Consider the following 17,046-nt stretch of genomic DNA (forward strand, 5'->3'; position numbering starts at 1 on the left):
ATTCACTGCCAGCATTAGTGCAATTACCAATATCTCAGTTACTCACCTGTTCTCATTGCTTGTTTACTGACATTGTGCCAATAAACCTCTTGTTTGGAATATTACCTGTGTTGCATTCTTGTGTTCCGTGACAGCTACTCCACACCTCTGTGAAGTAAACACATTATTAAGCAGACAAGTGTCTCAATAACACTGATTTTACATGAGGTTTGTTAAGAAAATCGCTGCTCAAAAGCACTTGGTACACTTGACGTAATGATGCCCAGAAAACAGTTAAACAACACAATATACTTCAAGTAGTTTTCACAATTATAGGTGATTAGGATGGTATGTAAAAATGAGCCTCGTGTGCATTATATCATCTGATGTTTTGTCTGCCAGTTACGCAAGAGAATAATATCTTGGGCAACGGTGGAAATATAAATATATATTAAAGGGGTGGTTGATTATTGACTTTTTTTTAACTTAATATTAGTGTATAATGTTGCTGTTAGAGCATGAACAACGTCTGCAAAGTTACGATGCTCAAAGTTCAATGCAAAGGGAGATATTATCTTTTGAAGAATTCTGTTTAAGGACTACAACAAATGGCTGGTAGGGACTACAATGAGCTTCTTCCTGGGTTTCTGATGTCACTAACCCTAATATTACAAAAACCCTGCATCTGAGAACATGCAACAAAGGGCACCATGTTGGGCTGCTTTAGAGAAGAGGAAGAGTTGTTGTAGTAGAGTGTCATTACCATGCCGTCATTTTACGCCTGACCATTCAACATTGGATTTGCTCACAAGATTAACATGACGGCACATGCTAGTCGACGAGTTGGATCACGAAACATGTTCAGAAACATCCAGTTGCATTCTATAAGTTGTAACTTCTTGAGTCTCTCCATCAGTGTCCGACTCCAGTTTGAACAATGTAAGGCTGAACACCGTGACAGTCGTCATTTTGGCTGCATGAGATTCTCCAGCTTTGTTATTGTTGAGCAACCGAAGCGTGAGCTGTTAAAGCCCCGCCCTCTTCTGGAAAGCAAGCCGGAGCAGCAGCTCATTTGCATTTAAAGGGACACACACAAAAATGGTGTGTTTTTTGCTTACACCCAAATAGGGGCAAATTTGACAAGCTATAATAAATTATCTGTTGGGTATTTTGAGCTCAAACTTCACATTCTGGGGACACCAGAGACTTATACTGCATCTTGTAAAATGGGCATTTTAGGTCCCCTTTAAAGGGTTAGTTCACCCAAAAATGAAAATTATGTCATTTATTACTCACCCTTATGTTGTTTCACACCTGTAAGACCTTCGTTCATCTTTGGAACACAAATTAAGATATTGTTGATGAAATCCAATGACTCAGTGAGGTCTCTATTGAGAGCAATGTCACTGAACCTCTCAAGATCCAGAAAGCTAGAAATATCTATTGATGGCCGATTTCAAAACACTGCTTAATGAAGCTTCGAATTTTTATGAATCTTTTGTTTGAAATCAGTGGTTCGGATCGCGAATCAAACTGCCAAAATCACGTGAACTATTGATATTTCAAACACTTACGACATAACAAAGCCTCCTTTACTGAAATCACTTGACTTTGGCACTTCGAACCACTGATTCGAAACAAAAGATTCATAAAGCTTCAAAGCTTCATGAAGCAGTGTTTTGAAATCGGCCATCAATAGATATTGTTGAAAAGTCATTATTTTGTTTGTTTTTTGGCGCACAAAAAGTATTTTTTAGTAGCTTTCTGGATCTTAAGAGGTTCAGTGACATTGCTGGCAATGGAGGCCTCGGATTTCATCAAAAATAATCTGAATTTGTGTTCTGAAGATGAACGAAGTTCTTTTAGAAGACCATGCTGTCTCAAATACTGTGCAAGGTGTTTTTTTCAGTGCTATAATAATTCAAAATTTTCAAGCAGAGACATGTAAAAACACTGACTAAGAAGGTGATGGATGTAATTCATAACCTGGGGCCAAAACTCTCCAGGCTCTATTTCATCAAAGGAGATGTAATGAACTCCTACACTTTCTTAGAAACTGTAGATGATGGGCACCAGTCAAATCCAGGAACTGAGATCAGATCCTTAAATTTGTTGAAATATCCTCATGTCTTGTAGCGAGGAGAAAGAGGTTTATATTAATCTGTCCACTCAATTCTTATTATAAATGACTAAGAATGCATTATGATACTCTCTATTTCAAAAACTGTGGGTGTAAATGACATGATGCAGGCCCAGCACCAGGACAAACAAGGCGTGGCCAAGTACGGTGTCCCATATTTAGAATTTGTGTTCTGCTTTACACCCATCCAAGTGCACACACAGACACACCCGATTAGGGGTTAGGTGCCTTGCTCAAGGGCACCTCAGTTGTGGGTAATGGAAGAGAGCACTGTTAATTCATCTACATTTCCTGCCATACAATGAGACTGAAACCCGCAACCTTCAGGTTACAAGGCCGACTCTCTAACCATTAGGCCACAACTCCCCTTAGTGGGATTTGAACTAAAGACTAAAGTGTAACGCTTCATCACTTGAGCCCCTGAATTATTAAAGCATCTACGTTCACAAACCGCTGTTAATTTTAACTGAAAAGCAAGCATACTGCTTGATTTGGCATGGCACACATATAAATACAATTGCCTGACCTATGCAGCAAAATCCTACGTTTGGACTCGGCCTGAAATTAGAGAGGGTATTTCTTGTCCTAAAGCCTATGATTATCATTGTGTCAGTTGTCAATTAATCTCTTATTTACATAATGTCTACACTTTGTTAGAGAGGATTTGTGAGCATGCAGAACTCAAAAAATCAACAAATGTGTCAAAAACATGTTGGAAATTTAATCATTTTACACTCTCCAGAGAGCAAACCATAGGGTCAAACACTACAGACACGCTCTGGATCGCTTGCCAACTCTTTTTCGCTAATAGTAATAATATGCTATTATTACGAAGAAAACAGATCCTAGACCAACAGTTATGGGCAGCTTTTCCCTCTAAAAGGAATAAGAATTGGGCATGATGAGCAATAAATACACGTTTCAAAATTAGCCATGAAAATGATGGCAACCTTGGAACTGTTGAAAAGGAAGCAGGGGTTATATAGCAACACTGTGAACAAATGCAAACATGCTGAATGAGTGTGAATCATGTCAGAATGAGGCCACAGGGAACTTCCCAGATTTATAATGTGGAATGGATCATGTCCCACATCTGCCAGGAAGATATATGAAGAAGGTGATGTCGGGAGAGCAGCTGCCACTACTGAATGGTAAAGTAACCACCTACTTGTGATTAGAGTGTCATTTGAACTGGCCTAATGACAACAATTGTCTAGATCAGGGGTTTTCAATCTTTTAGATGCTACGGACCCCAAAAATATGATCATCCTTGTGCGAGGGACCCCATCCTAAAATTTTAAAGGCATCTATTTTTTTTTTTTGTATAAAGGCCCAATTTATATTGTGAAAAATTAAAAATATAATTACATCTAAATATCATTGGGAAAATATTACATATTTTTTTCTATTAGCACTGTAATGTTAGATACGGAAGAGGATTAGGGCCAAGCAATAATAAAAAAATAAAACCATCTAGAGATAAAAAAAACCCTCATTAAATTGTGAAAAATGTCGTTAAATTTCGAGAAAAAAGTTACGACATTAAATTACGACATTTCATCTCGAATTTTTTCTCGAAATTTAACAACATTTTTCTCATAATTTAACGAATTTGTTCTCATAATTTAACGATTTTTTTCTCGTAATTTAATGACTATATTCTCAACATTTTATCTCGACTTTTTTCTCGTAATTTAATTACTTTATTCTCAACATTTTATCTCAACCTTTTTCTCGAAATTTAACGAGTTTTTTTCTCGTAATTTAACGAGTTTATTCTCAACATTTTATTTCGACTTTTTTCTCGAAATTTAACAACTTTAATCTCGAGATGGTTTAATTTTTTTATTATTGCTTGGCCCTAATCCTCTTCCGTAGTTAGATGTATTATTTACTCATTTATTTACTTAATTTCTTATTTTAATAATTTTAATTAAAATTCTTATTTTAATAAAAAAATTATTTATTTGTTGTAATCTATTTTGTATTTAAATTTAAATAAAATATTTTTATTTATCTCTTTATTACACTGTTTTTCTTTAAATATTTCCATGGACCCCTAGCACTTGCAGCCCTAGGGGTTCCCAGAACAAAAAAAAAAAAAAAAAAAAAAAAAAAAAAAAAAAATATATATATATATATATATATATATATATATATATATATAAAATTAAAAAATAAATAAATAAATAAATAAATAAATAATATATATATAAAAAAATATATATATATATATATAAAGAATAACTCAAAATAATAACCAACAGATAGGCCTATTATTAAGCACAAAACGTTAAACAAAATTAAAATTATTCTCTTGGATCTTACATTGTTCTTGAAGGGACATTTTGCTAACCAATTGTCTTTCATAAAAGAAAAAAAAAAAATTAACAGACCCTTAATTTTACATTTGGCTCCTTGCATTTTCCTTTAGCATTTATTTATTTATTTAAAAAAATGCATGCATAAAGCATGTTTATTATTCAATATATTCTATTTATAAATTGAAATATTTTGTTATTATTTTATTAAATATATAACAAACTATTGAGCTGTTCACGAAACACAAGTTGTGTAATTTTCTGTGAAGTACAAAAATTTGTTGCAAAAGTGCATTTTAATAAGACCATGTTAAATTTACATAATTTAAAAGTTAAACAGTTTAATGCACACTGTAGTACCTCACTTTTGTGGCGCCCCTTTAGGACTTTTATTTTAACTTCCCAGCAGCCATCGATGGCCGGGTAATGTTTGTGTGTGGTTTCACACAGCCTCTCTCATGTAAATACAGTGCACAGTTCGTGATGTTACAGGATATTTTTGTCTCCACTAATTGTTTAACACCACAGAGACTGTGAGACTGCGGAAGCGAAGACAAACGAAGATTGCAGAAGGTAGTTTGAAAACTGTTTTAAACATATTGACTCTTTATTTCGCCACTAATATGTTGCATTTTAGATATTTCAGCATATAAGAAGTGCTGCATGTAGTCAGTCTGTATTCTTTTATGCAACATTTGACATTGACTATAATCCTGACGTCTTACTCTTCGCTTAAAAATATTTTAACGTAAATATTATATTACGATGCATTTTGATGCACATAATGAGATGCAGAACAGGTTCAAGAGAAAACTTGCTCTTACGATTGACAGGTTGGTGAGGATGGAGGAAGATTTGTCAAGTGCTTTGAATTCTGTCAGCCTGGAGCCTAAAATGGACACTTTTGGGTAAATATTCCATCTCATTCTTCATTTAGCATATATGCTTTCTTATCATAAATTATTGTATTGTGTACTTTTCTATTGCAAGTGGCTTGTTCAAGGACACACTAGTGATCTACCTATCACAGTAGTTATACAACCTTTGGATTTCCAGCATAAATCTTTTAGCACCAAGCCACAAAATTATACTTTTAACATATATTCTCATGATGTCAATGCACAGATGTCGGTAAACAATGATCCATTCAGAGTTTCAGCACAAACATGTATTGTAATCATTTTAGATGTTGTAATTTTGTCACAAGGTTATCGATTAAAGACCTCAAGCTCTTTTTATGTTTCAACATCCAGAATTCTCACACAAGGTGAACAGTTAAGTCTCTTGTTTGCTGGAATGGTGAAAGAATAAAGCAGGGATAAGCACATTAGGATTAGCTTTCTCAACACACTTTGGTGTTACATGTGGGGGTTTCAGCTGTTTATGGAAAACCAAAGTGTTTTACGGATCCATAAGTTGGCCACTAGTTTCCATACAATATATAGTATATGTATTATAAATGTAATTTCTATAATATATAGAGTCAGTCAAGTTTTCTATTCATGTGGGAGGTTTCAGTTGTTTATGGAAAACCAAAATGTTATACGATTCCTAATTTTGGCTACCAGTGTTTCCTTAATATATTGTTCTTGAAGGGACATTTTAAAATTGTCTATATATATATATATATATATATATATATATATATATATATATTTTAAGCCAATTATTTATATCTTTTGCTGTAGTTTGTCAGTAGGAAATATCAGTTTATGCATAAGGAGTCTGACAACAACCAATATGCTCCACACGGAGATCTGATCCCACCATCATCGAGTCCAGACGAGTCCATATGTTATATATATGTTTTTTTTGCCACATATATATTTATATGTATTATACAGTCTTGCTCAAAAGTTTACATACGCCTTGCAGAATCTGCAAAATTTTAATAATTGTAACAAAATAAGAGGGATCATACAAAATGCATGTTATTTTTTATTTAGTACTGTCCTGAATAAGATATTTGACATAAAATATGTTTACATATAGTCCAGAGAACAAACAAACAAAAAAACAGTGGATCATTCAGCTAATTTTTTGTCTTGTGGACTATATATAAACATATTTTATGTCAAATATCATATTCAGGACAGTACTAAATAAAAAATAACATACATTTTGTATGATCACTCTTATTTTTATATATAAATAGTTAATGTTTTGCAGATTCTGCAAGGGGTTCACAAACTTTCAAGTAGCATTGTATATGTAAATTATATAAATGTAAGTATAAATAACATTAAAAGATCAGAAGTTGATGTCAGAGAAATGTATTAGAAACAAAATGTCCATTGCATGCATTGGGTAAATGCAGTATTGAGGTTTCCTCTTGTACAGTTTAAATTGAAAGTGTTTGGGTGGGCCATGTAAGCTCTTCATAAACCAGATTAGGGGTTTAATCTTTAAATCTAAAGGTCCGCCTACGCTTCCACCTCCTTCTACTCCCCCTACAGCCTATGTCACACATTTTACTGCATTAATAATTTCTGGAATAACTGCCTTTGCTTCCCTGATGCCCGGGACGTAATATCTGTCTCGACAATTGAGTGCTATTTTCACGTGTCCAGCCATTGTCAAGCAATATGGAAGAAATAGCTGAATATTTTAACGAAAAGATGCGAGCGCGGTCCGACAGCATGGCCAGCATGGCCAGCACCGGCACGCAGTCCACCAGCAGCCGTCTGCATGTGCGACAGCGTCTGGCGATGCTCATGACCTGTGTGGACGATCTGGACCCCGACGATAAACTGGACGCGCAGGTGGTTAAAACCTTAGATGGGGCTTTTCACGTCTGCAGGCAGATTGCGGGCCGACCTAAGAAAGACCAGTTCAGGTTTTGTCTTTCACTTCTCTTGTTGTCGTGTCTGGCAGATCTAAACCTGACTGCTGGTTTCTACTCTGGTTTTGTGGTGACTGAACACCTTTTCTGTTTTTCCAGAGAGATCCTGTTTGAGTCAATGATTTTGAGGGGATGAGATATTTTAAACCTTAGATATTAGTCTGTAGTTTTTAAAAATGGTTTAACGGATTGAGCTGTTTAAGATGCTAATCTGCAGTTTGATATGCTTACAATTTCTTGGACCAATTAGTTGAAATGGTGTTATTGTTAATCTGAGCAGTTATGTGAGAACAACCTGGAGTTTTTCCAAATGAATTACACAAGGAGGGGGAATGAACAATTCTATTATTGAACTGAATACATCTTTCTTTCTTATATCCACAGGCTGTATGTCGTCACGTGGAATGTGGGCACAGCTGAGCCTCCTGAAGATGTGAACTCTCTGCTTCAGCTCAGCTCCCCGAAGAAACCCGACCTCTATGTGATAGGGTGAGTTTTGATATCTTAAGGTCTCTCGGACACACCATAAAGTAAATAATGATGAATGAAATATGTGGTCTGAATGTCTTAATGTCTGTGATGCTGCTCTGGTTCAGTCTGCAGGAGGTGAAGGCTGCACCTCTCAAGTTTGTCACAGATCTGGCCTTCGAGGACTCCTGGAGTCATCTCTTCATGAACACTCTGGCCCCTTTGGGTTATATCAAGGTGCTGATTCTGTCTGCCTTATACTAACATGCTTTTGTTCATATGCTCATCATGTGATTCACTATGAAATACTAGTGGACGATTGGTTTCTTTATTTATTGGTTTATATATAGAGCTGCTCAGACAGGTAGACATGCATGGGAAATTTTAGGGGATTTAATACAAACATACATATTTATTAATTGATATATATATACACACACACACACACACACACACACACATATATATATATATATATATATATATATATATATGTATGTATGTATGTATGTATATATACATATATATACATACACACATTACAATAATTACAATATTTAAATGTACAATATATTTAATATAAATATAATAAAAATTATATATAAACACACTTTAATTATATATTGAATTATATAATTACAATTATGAATTCATAATGAATAAATATAATTTATAACTGCAATTAACTGTTTTATATATATATATATATATATATATATATATATATATATATATATATATATATATATATATATATACACAATATATATATATATATATATATATATACACAATATATATACAATATATATGTGTATATAATATACACTGCCCTCCAAAAGTTTGGAAACGCCCTAGAAAAGTGGGGTTTTGGACAATATTGGCATGAATCCTTTTTAATTTTTGATAATTTTGCACTGATAAGGGACAACACAAACTACGAAAACATATTTTATTACATAAACAGTTTATACAGTATATTTTGATTCATAAAAATATCCACCATTAGCAGCTATCTGACCTAAACTGGGTTTTAATTGGTTAATTGTATTCTAAACTTAATTGGCAATCAATTGTTGAAGCTATTAAGGTGTGCGGACCCAAAAATCTTTTACAAACCTGGGCCAAGTTTAAACCAGTAACCAGACATCACAGCTGGCAAAGGGGCATGTCTGACTTTGACATGTATATATTGCCATTATTATGTAATCAAAATGAAAATTATTATTGCTGATCTTCAATGATAATGTCAAGTTACTTTAATGTATTTGCACCAAAAAATGATAAGGATTTATGCTGATATTGTCCAAAACCACACTTTGCCAGGGGTTTCCATACTTTTGGAGGGCAGTGTAAATTACATTTTAATATATATTTGTATATGCATTACAATAATTACAATATTTAAATTGTGAATTCATAAATACAATTATGAATTTATAATAAATTAATAAATATAGTTTATAACTACAATTAACTGTTTATATTTATATATATACTTTCTTATTTTTTATTTAATATAAATTATATTATAATTCATATACACACACACACCTTACTTAATTATAATAATATGCTTAATTATATAATTACAATTATCATAAATTTGTAATAAATTAATTAATTAATAGCTACAATTAACTGTTTATATCTTTATTTATATATTTAATAAAAAATATATTATAATTCATATAATTATATATAATTTAGATCATTTTAACTGTTGGCCAAAATATGGAACTGAAAAACAGTTTGGATTTCCATTAACAACTGAAACCATACACATGAACAGAAAACTTGAAAAAAAAAAACAGAAAACAGAAAAAAATATTGAATATTGAGAAGAAATATATATATAATATTGACGATTAGTGTGTGATGAATAGAAATTATATTTATAATATGTAGGAATAATTTTAGCATAGAAAATAGTGCACACTTTATAAATATGTTGTCGTATTTCCTGTTTTACTGTGGCCCATTCAGGTGTCCTCAATACGGATGCAGGGTCTACTCTTGCTTTTCTTTTCCAAGCTGGAACACGTCCCCTTTATCAGAGACATTCAGGTCACTTACACCCGCACAGGCCTCTACGGCTACTGGGTAAGACTATTGAAATACAAATACTTAAGCGAGCATCTCTTGATATACTTACTGAAAAATTTATCTTAATTTTCTTAAAATTAAAGGGTAATAAAGGAGGCGTGTCTATCCGTCTGTCCCTCTACGGTCACATGCTCTGCTTCCTGAACTGTCACCTCAGTGCCCACATGAACTACGCCTCTCAGAGGGTGGATGAGTTTGAGTATATTCTGGATGCTCAGACCTTTGACACCAAAAACTCGCCACACATTTTGGACCACAAGTCAGTCCATGATGATATTTTATGAATAATTACCACGTAAAAAGCATACTGTACATTTCTTTAGCTTTACTTTCATTCTTATTTTGCATATTCTTTTATTGATTATGTTCTTATCAGTTATCAATTCTTATCATTATTCCTTATCATTTATCTATATTGCTCTTTATTGCATATGAATTCTCTCACCTCATTCTCTAGGGTTGTGTTCTGGTTTGGGGATTTGAATTTTCGTATCGAGGACCATGGTATGCTCTTTGTAAGGAACTGCATCACCAGCCAGCGTTTCAGTCTACTTTGGCCTAAAGATCAGGTACTGAACACTCTCAAATCTTTATTAGTGAAATAAATTGTCACTCTACTGTATATTAGATGTAGTAACAATGTCTATACATGTAAATGAAAAATGCATTAATGTATAAATCATTTATTTGCAGTTCCAGAATTAGTAACTCGCTTAATTTGTGCCATAATGTATGTTTGCATCTGTGCATGTCAATATCTCACCAGCTCACCATGATGAAACAGAAGGAAGCTACTTTGCAGAAGTTTGAAGAGGGACCTCTCGACTTTCAGCCCACCTATAAATTTGATTTGCACTCGGATACCTACGACTCAAGGTAAATGACACAACTTCTTACAATATATCCTGCAGTATATAGGGCTGGCACGATTATTGATTAATTGTACGATCGTGATTATTCTAATCAAAATTATTTGAGCTAACCACAATAGAAAGAAAAACAAAAACAAAACACTGTTATAAAGTACACAAAGATTGTTGAAGGTTTTCCTTCATATGAAATGAAGGCTTGTGTGTTTAATCAGACTGTAATATAATATAATATAATATAATATAATATAATATAATAAAATATAACATTAAAGTATTAAAGTAAACATTAAAATAAATCATGTGGGCATATATTATTAGATTTTGTATTATTATTTACAATTCCAAGTAAAAAAAAATATTAGGCTTTCACAATGACATAAAAGTGACATAAACAAAACAGAATTAAATCTTTAATCGCTATTATTTGTATGACAATCAATAGTCAGCACAAAATTCATAATTGCAGTGTATTGTACTTTCATTGTCATTATTTTTGAGAGTCATTGGTTTTTAAGGTCAACGTGAAATTAAAATTTAAAACACATTTCTTGTCAAAATGTAAATTATTTATATTATTGTATGTTATTTGAATGAAATATTTTAATTAAAATGTAATAACTTGCTATGCCCTTTAAATTACTTTTTTATTATTATTTTCATTCTCTCCATTCCAACCACATGTCAATTAGAGAGCACTTTTCATAATGCAGTCAAATATTTTGTTTGACCCAAAAATGAAAATAATGTCATTCATTACTCACCCTCATGTCGTTCCACACCTTTAAGACCTTTGTTCATCTTCAGAACACAAGTTAAGATATTTTTGATAATATCCGATGGCTCAGTGAGGCCTGCATTGACAGCAAGACAATTAACACTTTCAATGTCCAGAAAACCACTAAAAACATATTTAAAACAGTTAATGTGACTACAGTGGTTCAACCTTAATGTTATGAAGCGAAGAGAATACTTTTTGTGCACCAAAAAAAAACAAAATAATGACTTTATTCAACAATATTTAGTGATGGGCGATTTCAAAACACTGCTTAATGAAGCTACAAATCTTTACGAATCTTTTGTTTCGAATCAGTGGTTCGGAGCGTGTATCAAACTGCCACGTGACGTGAACTGTTGTCTACTGTCACATGAACTATTGAAATTTCAAAACACTTATGACGTAACAAAGCCTCATTTACTGAAATCACGTGGACTGTTTTTGCTTGTCAGATGTTGACCCGTGCTATCTTTTCACCCCTGCAGGGTACAGAAGACATGGTTTGGTTTTAAGTAAGCTTTAAATTTCCCATGTGCTTCTTAACTTGAACCTTCCTCCCCTGCTTGTCTAGCCTTCTGCCAGCATTCCATGAATTTTTCCCTAATTGTAGCATTTCCGTCAGAGAGCGGAAAGACTTTCTTTTTGCCCTAGAGCTGACAGACCTCATCCACACTTTAATGCAGACCAATGCATTGTGTGCCGCCCATCCCGTCCTGTAACACCCATTCATCTACTGCTGAAATGAACCACCAGAAATAAACCATTAACATCCATATACATCCAGTCTGTGTTTGGACTTAGTTGGTGTTGTGTGTTGCAAAGAGTGTAAGTGTTAAAGTATTAGTCAGCTGTCGTTTCTAGTAGCTGTTCAAATCTTTGCAACATACATGGTCACAAAGCATGTGGATGACTTGGCTCGCTTTTTGACTTACTGGATGTATTTATGGTGCAAAAAAAAAAGAAAAAAGATTTGTATATTTTATAAAAAATTAAAAGGGAAAAGGGATTCAAACCCACAACTTTATTATATATTTGATTGAATCTTGCTTTCCTCTATCTGTGTTTGGCTAGTGGTAAGAAACGCAAGCCTGCGTGGTGTGACAGGATTCTCTGGCAAGTGAAGCCCAAGTCCTTGCCGCCGGAGGATATTGATGAAGACGGTCACAATGAAGAGGATCCAAAGAAACAACTGAAGGGGGAACTTGAGGATGAGTTCCCTCTGAAAATGACCCAGGACTATTACACAAGTAAAATGGAGTATGGCGTTAGCGACCATAAGCCTGTCATTGGCATCTTCCGCTTGGAGGTGGGGCATCACCGAGTTTGGCTAAAACAATTGTCGTTAACCCTTTGTGTCATAAAATACTACAAGAATGACCATTAATCTTTATCAGTTGAGGAAGATGTTCGAGACGCCACTGGTGCAGGTCTGTGCTGAAGGAGAGTGGAGTGCCGACTTCGACGCCCTCATAACATACAGACTTCTTCAGTCCTTTCCCTCCAGTGCCTGGGACTGGATTGGTTTATATAAGGTGAGAGAGGTTCCCAAAATGTGCTCTGTCCCGATGGGGTCACAGACTGCAGGTGAAATAAATAATGGTAATGGTAAATGCAAATAATAAATTGTAATATATAGTATATTATAGTGTATGGTTAGAATAGTAATAATAAAATATTGTGAACTAGATTTATCCGGGGTTTCTTTAATATCGAACTTGTGTTTGTCACTTCATAGGTTGGTTTTAAAAGTGTTTCGGACTATATCACATACACTTGGGTGAAGGATGACCAGGTGTCTTTAAATGATGAGCTCTTTCAGGTTTGCAACATTTGCTCTCTGCATTTCTTGTTAGATAAAGTTTTTTTTCTTTCACATAATCAACTAAGTAGATTTAGCTAATTATATTGTCTATTTTCACAGGTTTATGTGAACAAAGATGAAATTCCAGTTCTTGGGGGAGAATGTGTGCTGTGCTATTACAGCAGCAACCTGCAGTGCATTGTGGGTATTAGTCAACCTTTCAAGGTGAGTAAACTTTTGCTTCTGTATTTCGTATGTACATTAGTGTTGGGTAAGTTACTCTAAAAAAGTAATTATTATTAGCTCCTAATTACATCTTCAGCAGTGTAATTAGATTACTGTACTAAAAAGTATAGGATTACTTATTACTAATTACTTTCTAAAACTCATATCAACCTCGAAAAGTTGAACAATACAAGGATAGACATTAAAGGTGCCCTAGAACATTCTTTCACAAGATGTAATATAAGTCTAAGGTGTCCCCTGAATGTGTCTGTGAAGTTTCAGCTCAAAATACCCCATAGATTTTTTTAAATTAATTTTTTTAACTGCCTATTTTGAGGCATCATTAACTATGCACTGATTCAGGCTGCGGCCCCTTTAAATCTCACGCTCCCTCCCTGTTAGATGTAAAATTTTGATGTTAAACCCACTAATGTTTTATATAGAATTGTTCTACGTCTGTACAGTATTTAATGAAATTACATCACAAGTAACTGTAATTAATTACAAGATTGAAGGCACAATATGTAAGATTTTTTGGATTAAAATATCCAAAAACCACTAGAACAGTGTTATATATTTTGTTGACTTGTGTACTTACATTATCCCAAATGTTTCCAAGAATGTTTAAATCCGGAGAAATAAGCAATTTTAAACAGGACTCGGGACGTGTCCGTGCATCGCCTCTCAATGACCTCATACCTGTGTTACCCTCGATTTCCGGTTTACTTTGTAGAAACCATGGAAACACCAAAGACGCTTTAATATATTATGTGTTTTATTAGACAGGTGAGCAACTGTTTTGATACAGTAATCGACAGAAAACTAATTATTGTTATATAGCTCAACACACTAAGGGCCCTATTTTAACGATCTAAACCCAAAGTGTAAAGCGCACGGCGCAGGTGCACTCAGGGCGTGTCCAAATCCACTTTTGCTATTTTAACGACGGAAAAACGGTCCGTGCACCGGGGTGCATTTTTGAAATGGGTTGTCCCTATTCTCTTAATGAGTAATGGGCGTAACGTTCAATAAACCAATCAGAGTGTCATCTCCCATTCAGTCGTCTGTGTTGGATGCAGGCTTTCAAATAGCTCCGCGCGATGAGTCAGTTAATATATATGTGAGTGTATTGGCACGATTGTTCAATTAATTAGCCAATTTCGTTCATCATTATAAGTAGTAATAGGCTGAATAGAAAATAGGTAGCCTAATTCTAATACACGCAATGACTATTCATCATTACATTTTTATATTTATGTAGCCTACACAATAATATTCTTTTACACTGTAATCCTTTTGTTTTTAATATTTGGCATGTTTGTGTGATGCGCATCCCTGTGTGTAATAAGCAAAGTCAACGCGCACTGTGGACGCGCCCAGAGGCGCAGTTTCTACCAACGCGCTCTAACAAAAAAATATTGCGCCATTGACTTTAGACTTTAGACTAGGTTTGAGTTGGTCTATGGCGCAGTCTATTTTCAGCTCCTTAAAATAGCAATGCGCCGGCAATGCGCCTGAACACACCTCTTTTTTAGACCAGCACGCCCATGGGCGCACTAACTGGCGCAAATGCATTTACTAATTTAAGGACGTGGCGCTGAATGGGAAAACGCGAACGGCGCCGGACGCAAACTAGCAAACACACTTGCGCTGCGCCTTGCGTCGCATTGCGCCGGTGTATTATAGGGCCCCATGTCTTTTTGTTTGCGAGTACCATGTTTTACCATGACTAATATTGATCTAGCTTACCTGCAGTGTGCAACAAGTGTCTCATAGCAGCTGCCGAGCGAATGCAGAGTAGCACTATAACAACTTTCAACACACAAATGTGTCTAAACAGCGCTGCGTTACCCCACATACACATGACCGGAAGAAGCGAAGCGGTCGTCTGCGGCATAATAAAAGCTCCACTCCTCTCGAGCCGTGTGTCACGCTCGTCTCTCATTAGCAATCGCTCCAGCGGCCTCGTTCCACTCCAACAGCTTTAAGATACACCCTGCTTCATCAATACATTAGCTCATCCATGAATATTTCCGCCCGAGTCCCGTCGGATTCTTTTCCACCGGCTGTAGACGTGAAGACAACACCTCCCAAGATTCTGCGAAATCAAGGCATCATGAAGCTACACCTGTGTGACCTCTAGTGGCGAAAAATTACATATTGTGCCTTTTAAGAGTAATTAACACTTTAATTAACAGTAATTAATTGCTTAGTAATGCATTACACCCAAAACTGTACATAATTAATTGCTTTAATTTTATTTATGGTAACATGTATTACAATTTATTTATGGTAGAATATGACCAGTCCAGTTTTTATGTAAATAATTACTTTTAAATACTGTTATGACTGTATGTTTTGAAAGACATATTTTGTGTTGGCTTCAGTGTTTTACATGTGGTAGGGTATAAAAATCAAAATGAATTTACTTTTTAGGTGCAGGAATCCAGAGCGGCGATTGAAGAGGGTTTATTGGCTGAAAATATCAACGGACTTGATGAAACAGTTTCCAGTTAAGACCAAGACAAAGATGTAAAAACCAAACATACCTGTGGATTTAAGCAAGTGCAATTTTAATCCAGAATGGGGCTTTTATTTGTATGTGAAACAGTATTGTTTTTTTCTCTTTTTTTCTCTTTTAACCAGGAAATACTATAAATCACAGCCAGTATATTTTAAATTGTAGCAAGCTGGTGGGACCCATCCCAGATAGATTGTGGTTTTCTAAGTAAGCACATTTAAATTTGTTCTGTATTTACTGAAATTGAATCAAAAACAGATGTTACAAATTAAGAAAAGAAATGTACCAGTAATGTAATTCATTTATTTAATTATTTGATTAATTAATTCACACCACAGCCTTACTATTACCAGATTCTCTTAAATCATTTAGTCTGTGTTCAACTTTTTCAAACAAAACGTTTTATTAGTCCACTGTACATCAAAATTTCAATGTTTACTGTTGCTGCCTATGTTGTCCTTGTTTCCATTCCATTCCGTCTTAATGCAGACTGTTACACTGTTAAGAAAAGACTGCATTTGCACAATTTAATTGTGTACTTTCATGGCACTTGTTTACTTTATGTGGATCTATTTATGACTGTAACTCATACTGAAGTGGTATTATTATATTATTTGTGTCTCACTGAAATTGAGTGTGAATAACTGAAGGATCTTCTGAACCAGTTCTATTTTTGTGGTCAGTACAATAAGATATTACTTTCATTTGAAGTATAAACAGACTATGTACAGAATGCTTAAACGGTAAACAGATATACCCTCTTTTGGCTTAAGAATGTGTTTATTTAATGTTTGACTAATGCTAATGTATAAATAGAATATATTTGTATCAGATTATACTGTATAAAAGGTAAAATACTGTAAGAAACAAAATTTCTCTGTAAACAAAAGTTTTTATTTTCTAAACAACTACAAATGCATACTGTTGACATGAAATAAATGCTATTTAAAATAAAATTTAATAAAAAAATGAGGTTGTGAAGGATAAACATATAGA

General features: G+C 34.3%; 1 protein-coding gene across 3 annotated transcripts; it reads left to right on the plus strand.

Moving 5' to 3' along the window:
• The first annotated feature begins 4,855 nt into the window (after positions 1-4,855).
• On the plus strand, positions 4,856-17,038 carry inpp5ka (inositol polyphosphate-5-phosphatase Ka). 3 transcript variants are annotated; one of them, XM_048160925.1, is made up of 14 exons: positions 4,856-5,013; positions 5,274-5,348; positions 7,667-7,771; positions 7,879-7,987; positions 9,737-9,853; positions 9,940-10,115; positions 10,314-10,425; positions 10,623-10,732; positions 11,989-12,015; positions 12,575-12,809; positions 12,898-13,035; positions 13,239-13,322; positions 13,425-13,529; positions 15,966-17,038. In XM_048160925.1, exons 2-14 carry the CDS (start codon positions 5,284-5,286, stop codon positions 16,044-16,046), a joined length of 1,464 nt encoding a protein of 487 aa, XP_048016882.1. In that variant the 5' UTR covers positions 4,856-5,013; positions 5,274-5,283; the 3' UTR covers positions 16,047-17,038. The 3 variants fall into 3 exon arrangements, with proteins under 3 accessions (XP_048016882.1, XP_048016883.1, XP_048016884.1); XM_048160926.1 differs by lacking the exon at positions 11,989-12,015; XM_048160927.1 differs by lacking the exons at positions 4,856-5,013; positions 5,274-5,348; positions 11,989-12,015 and adding an exon at positions 6,591-7,276.
• The last annotated feature ends 8 nt before the right edge of the window (positions 17,039-17,046 follow it).

This window comes from Megalobrama amblycephala, linkage group LG16 (genome assembly GCF_018812025.1).
Source record: "Megalobrama amblycephala isolate DHTTF-2021 linkage group LG16, ASM1881202v1, whole genome shotgun sequence".
Lineage (NCBI taxonomy): Eukaryota > Metazoa > Chordata > Actinopteri > Cypriniformes > Xenocyprididae > Megalobrama > Megalobrama amblycephala.

Bases quoted from the DNA above. Each gene is read 5' to 3' on its own strand.
- inpp5ka (XM_048160927.1), top strand. From the start codon at position 7,026: ATGGAAGAAATAGCTGAATATTTTAACGAAAAGATGCGAGCGCGGTCC. The intron at 9,854-9,939 runs GTAAGACTATTG...TTAAAATTAAAG, and splicing joins CAGGCCTCTACGGCTACTGG to GGTAATAAAGGAGGCGTGTC. The intron at 12,810-12,897 runs GTGGGGCATCAC...AATCTTTATCAG, and splicing joins TTGGCATCTTCCGCTTGGAG to TTGAGGAAGATGTTCGAGAC.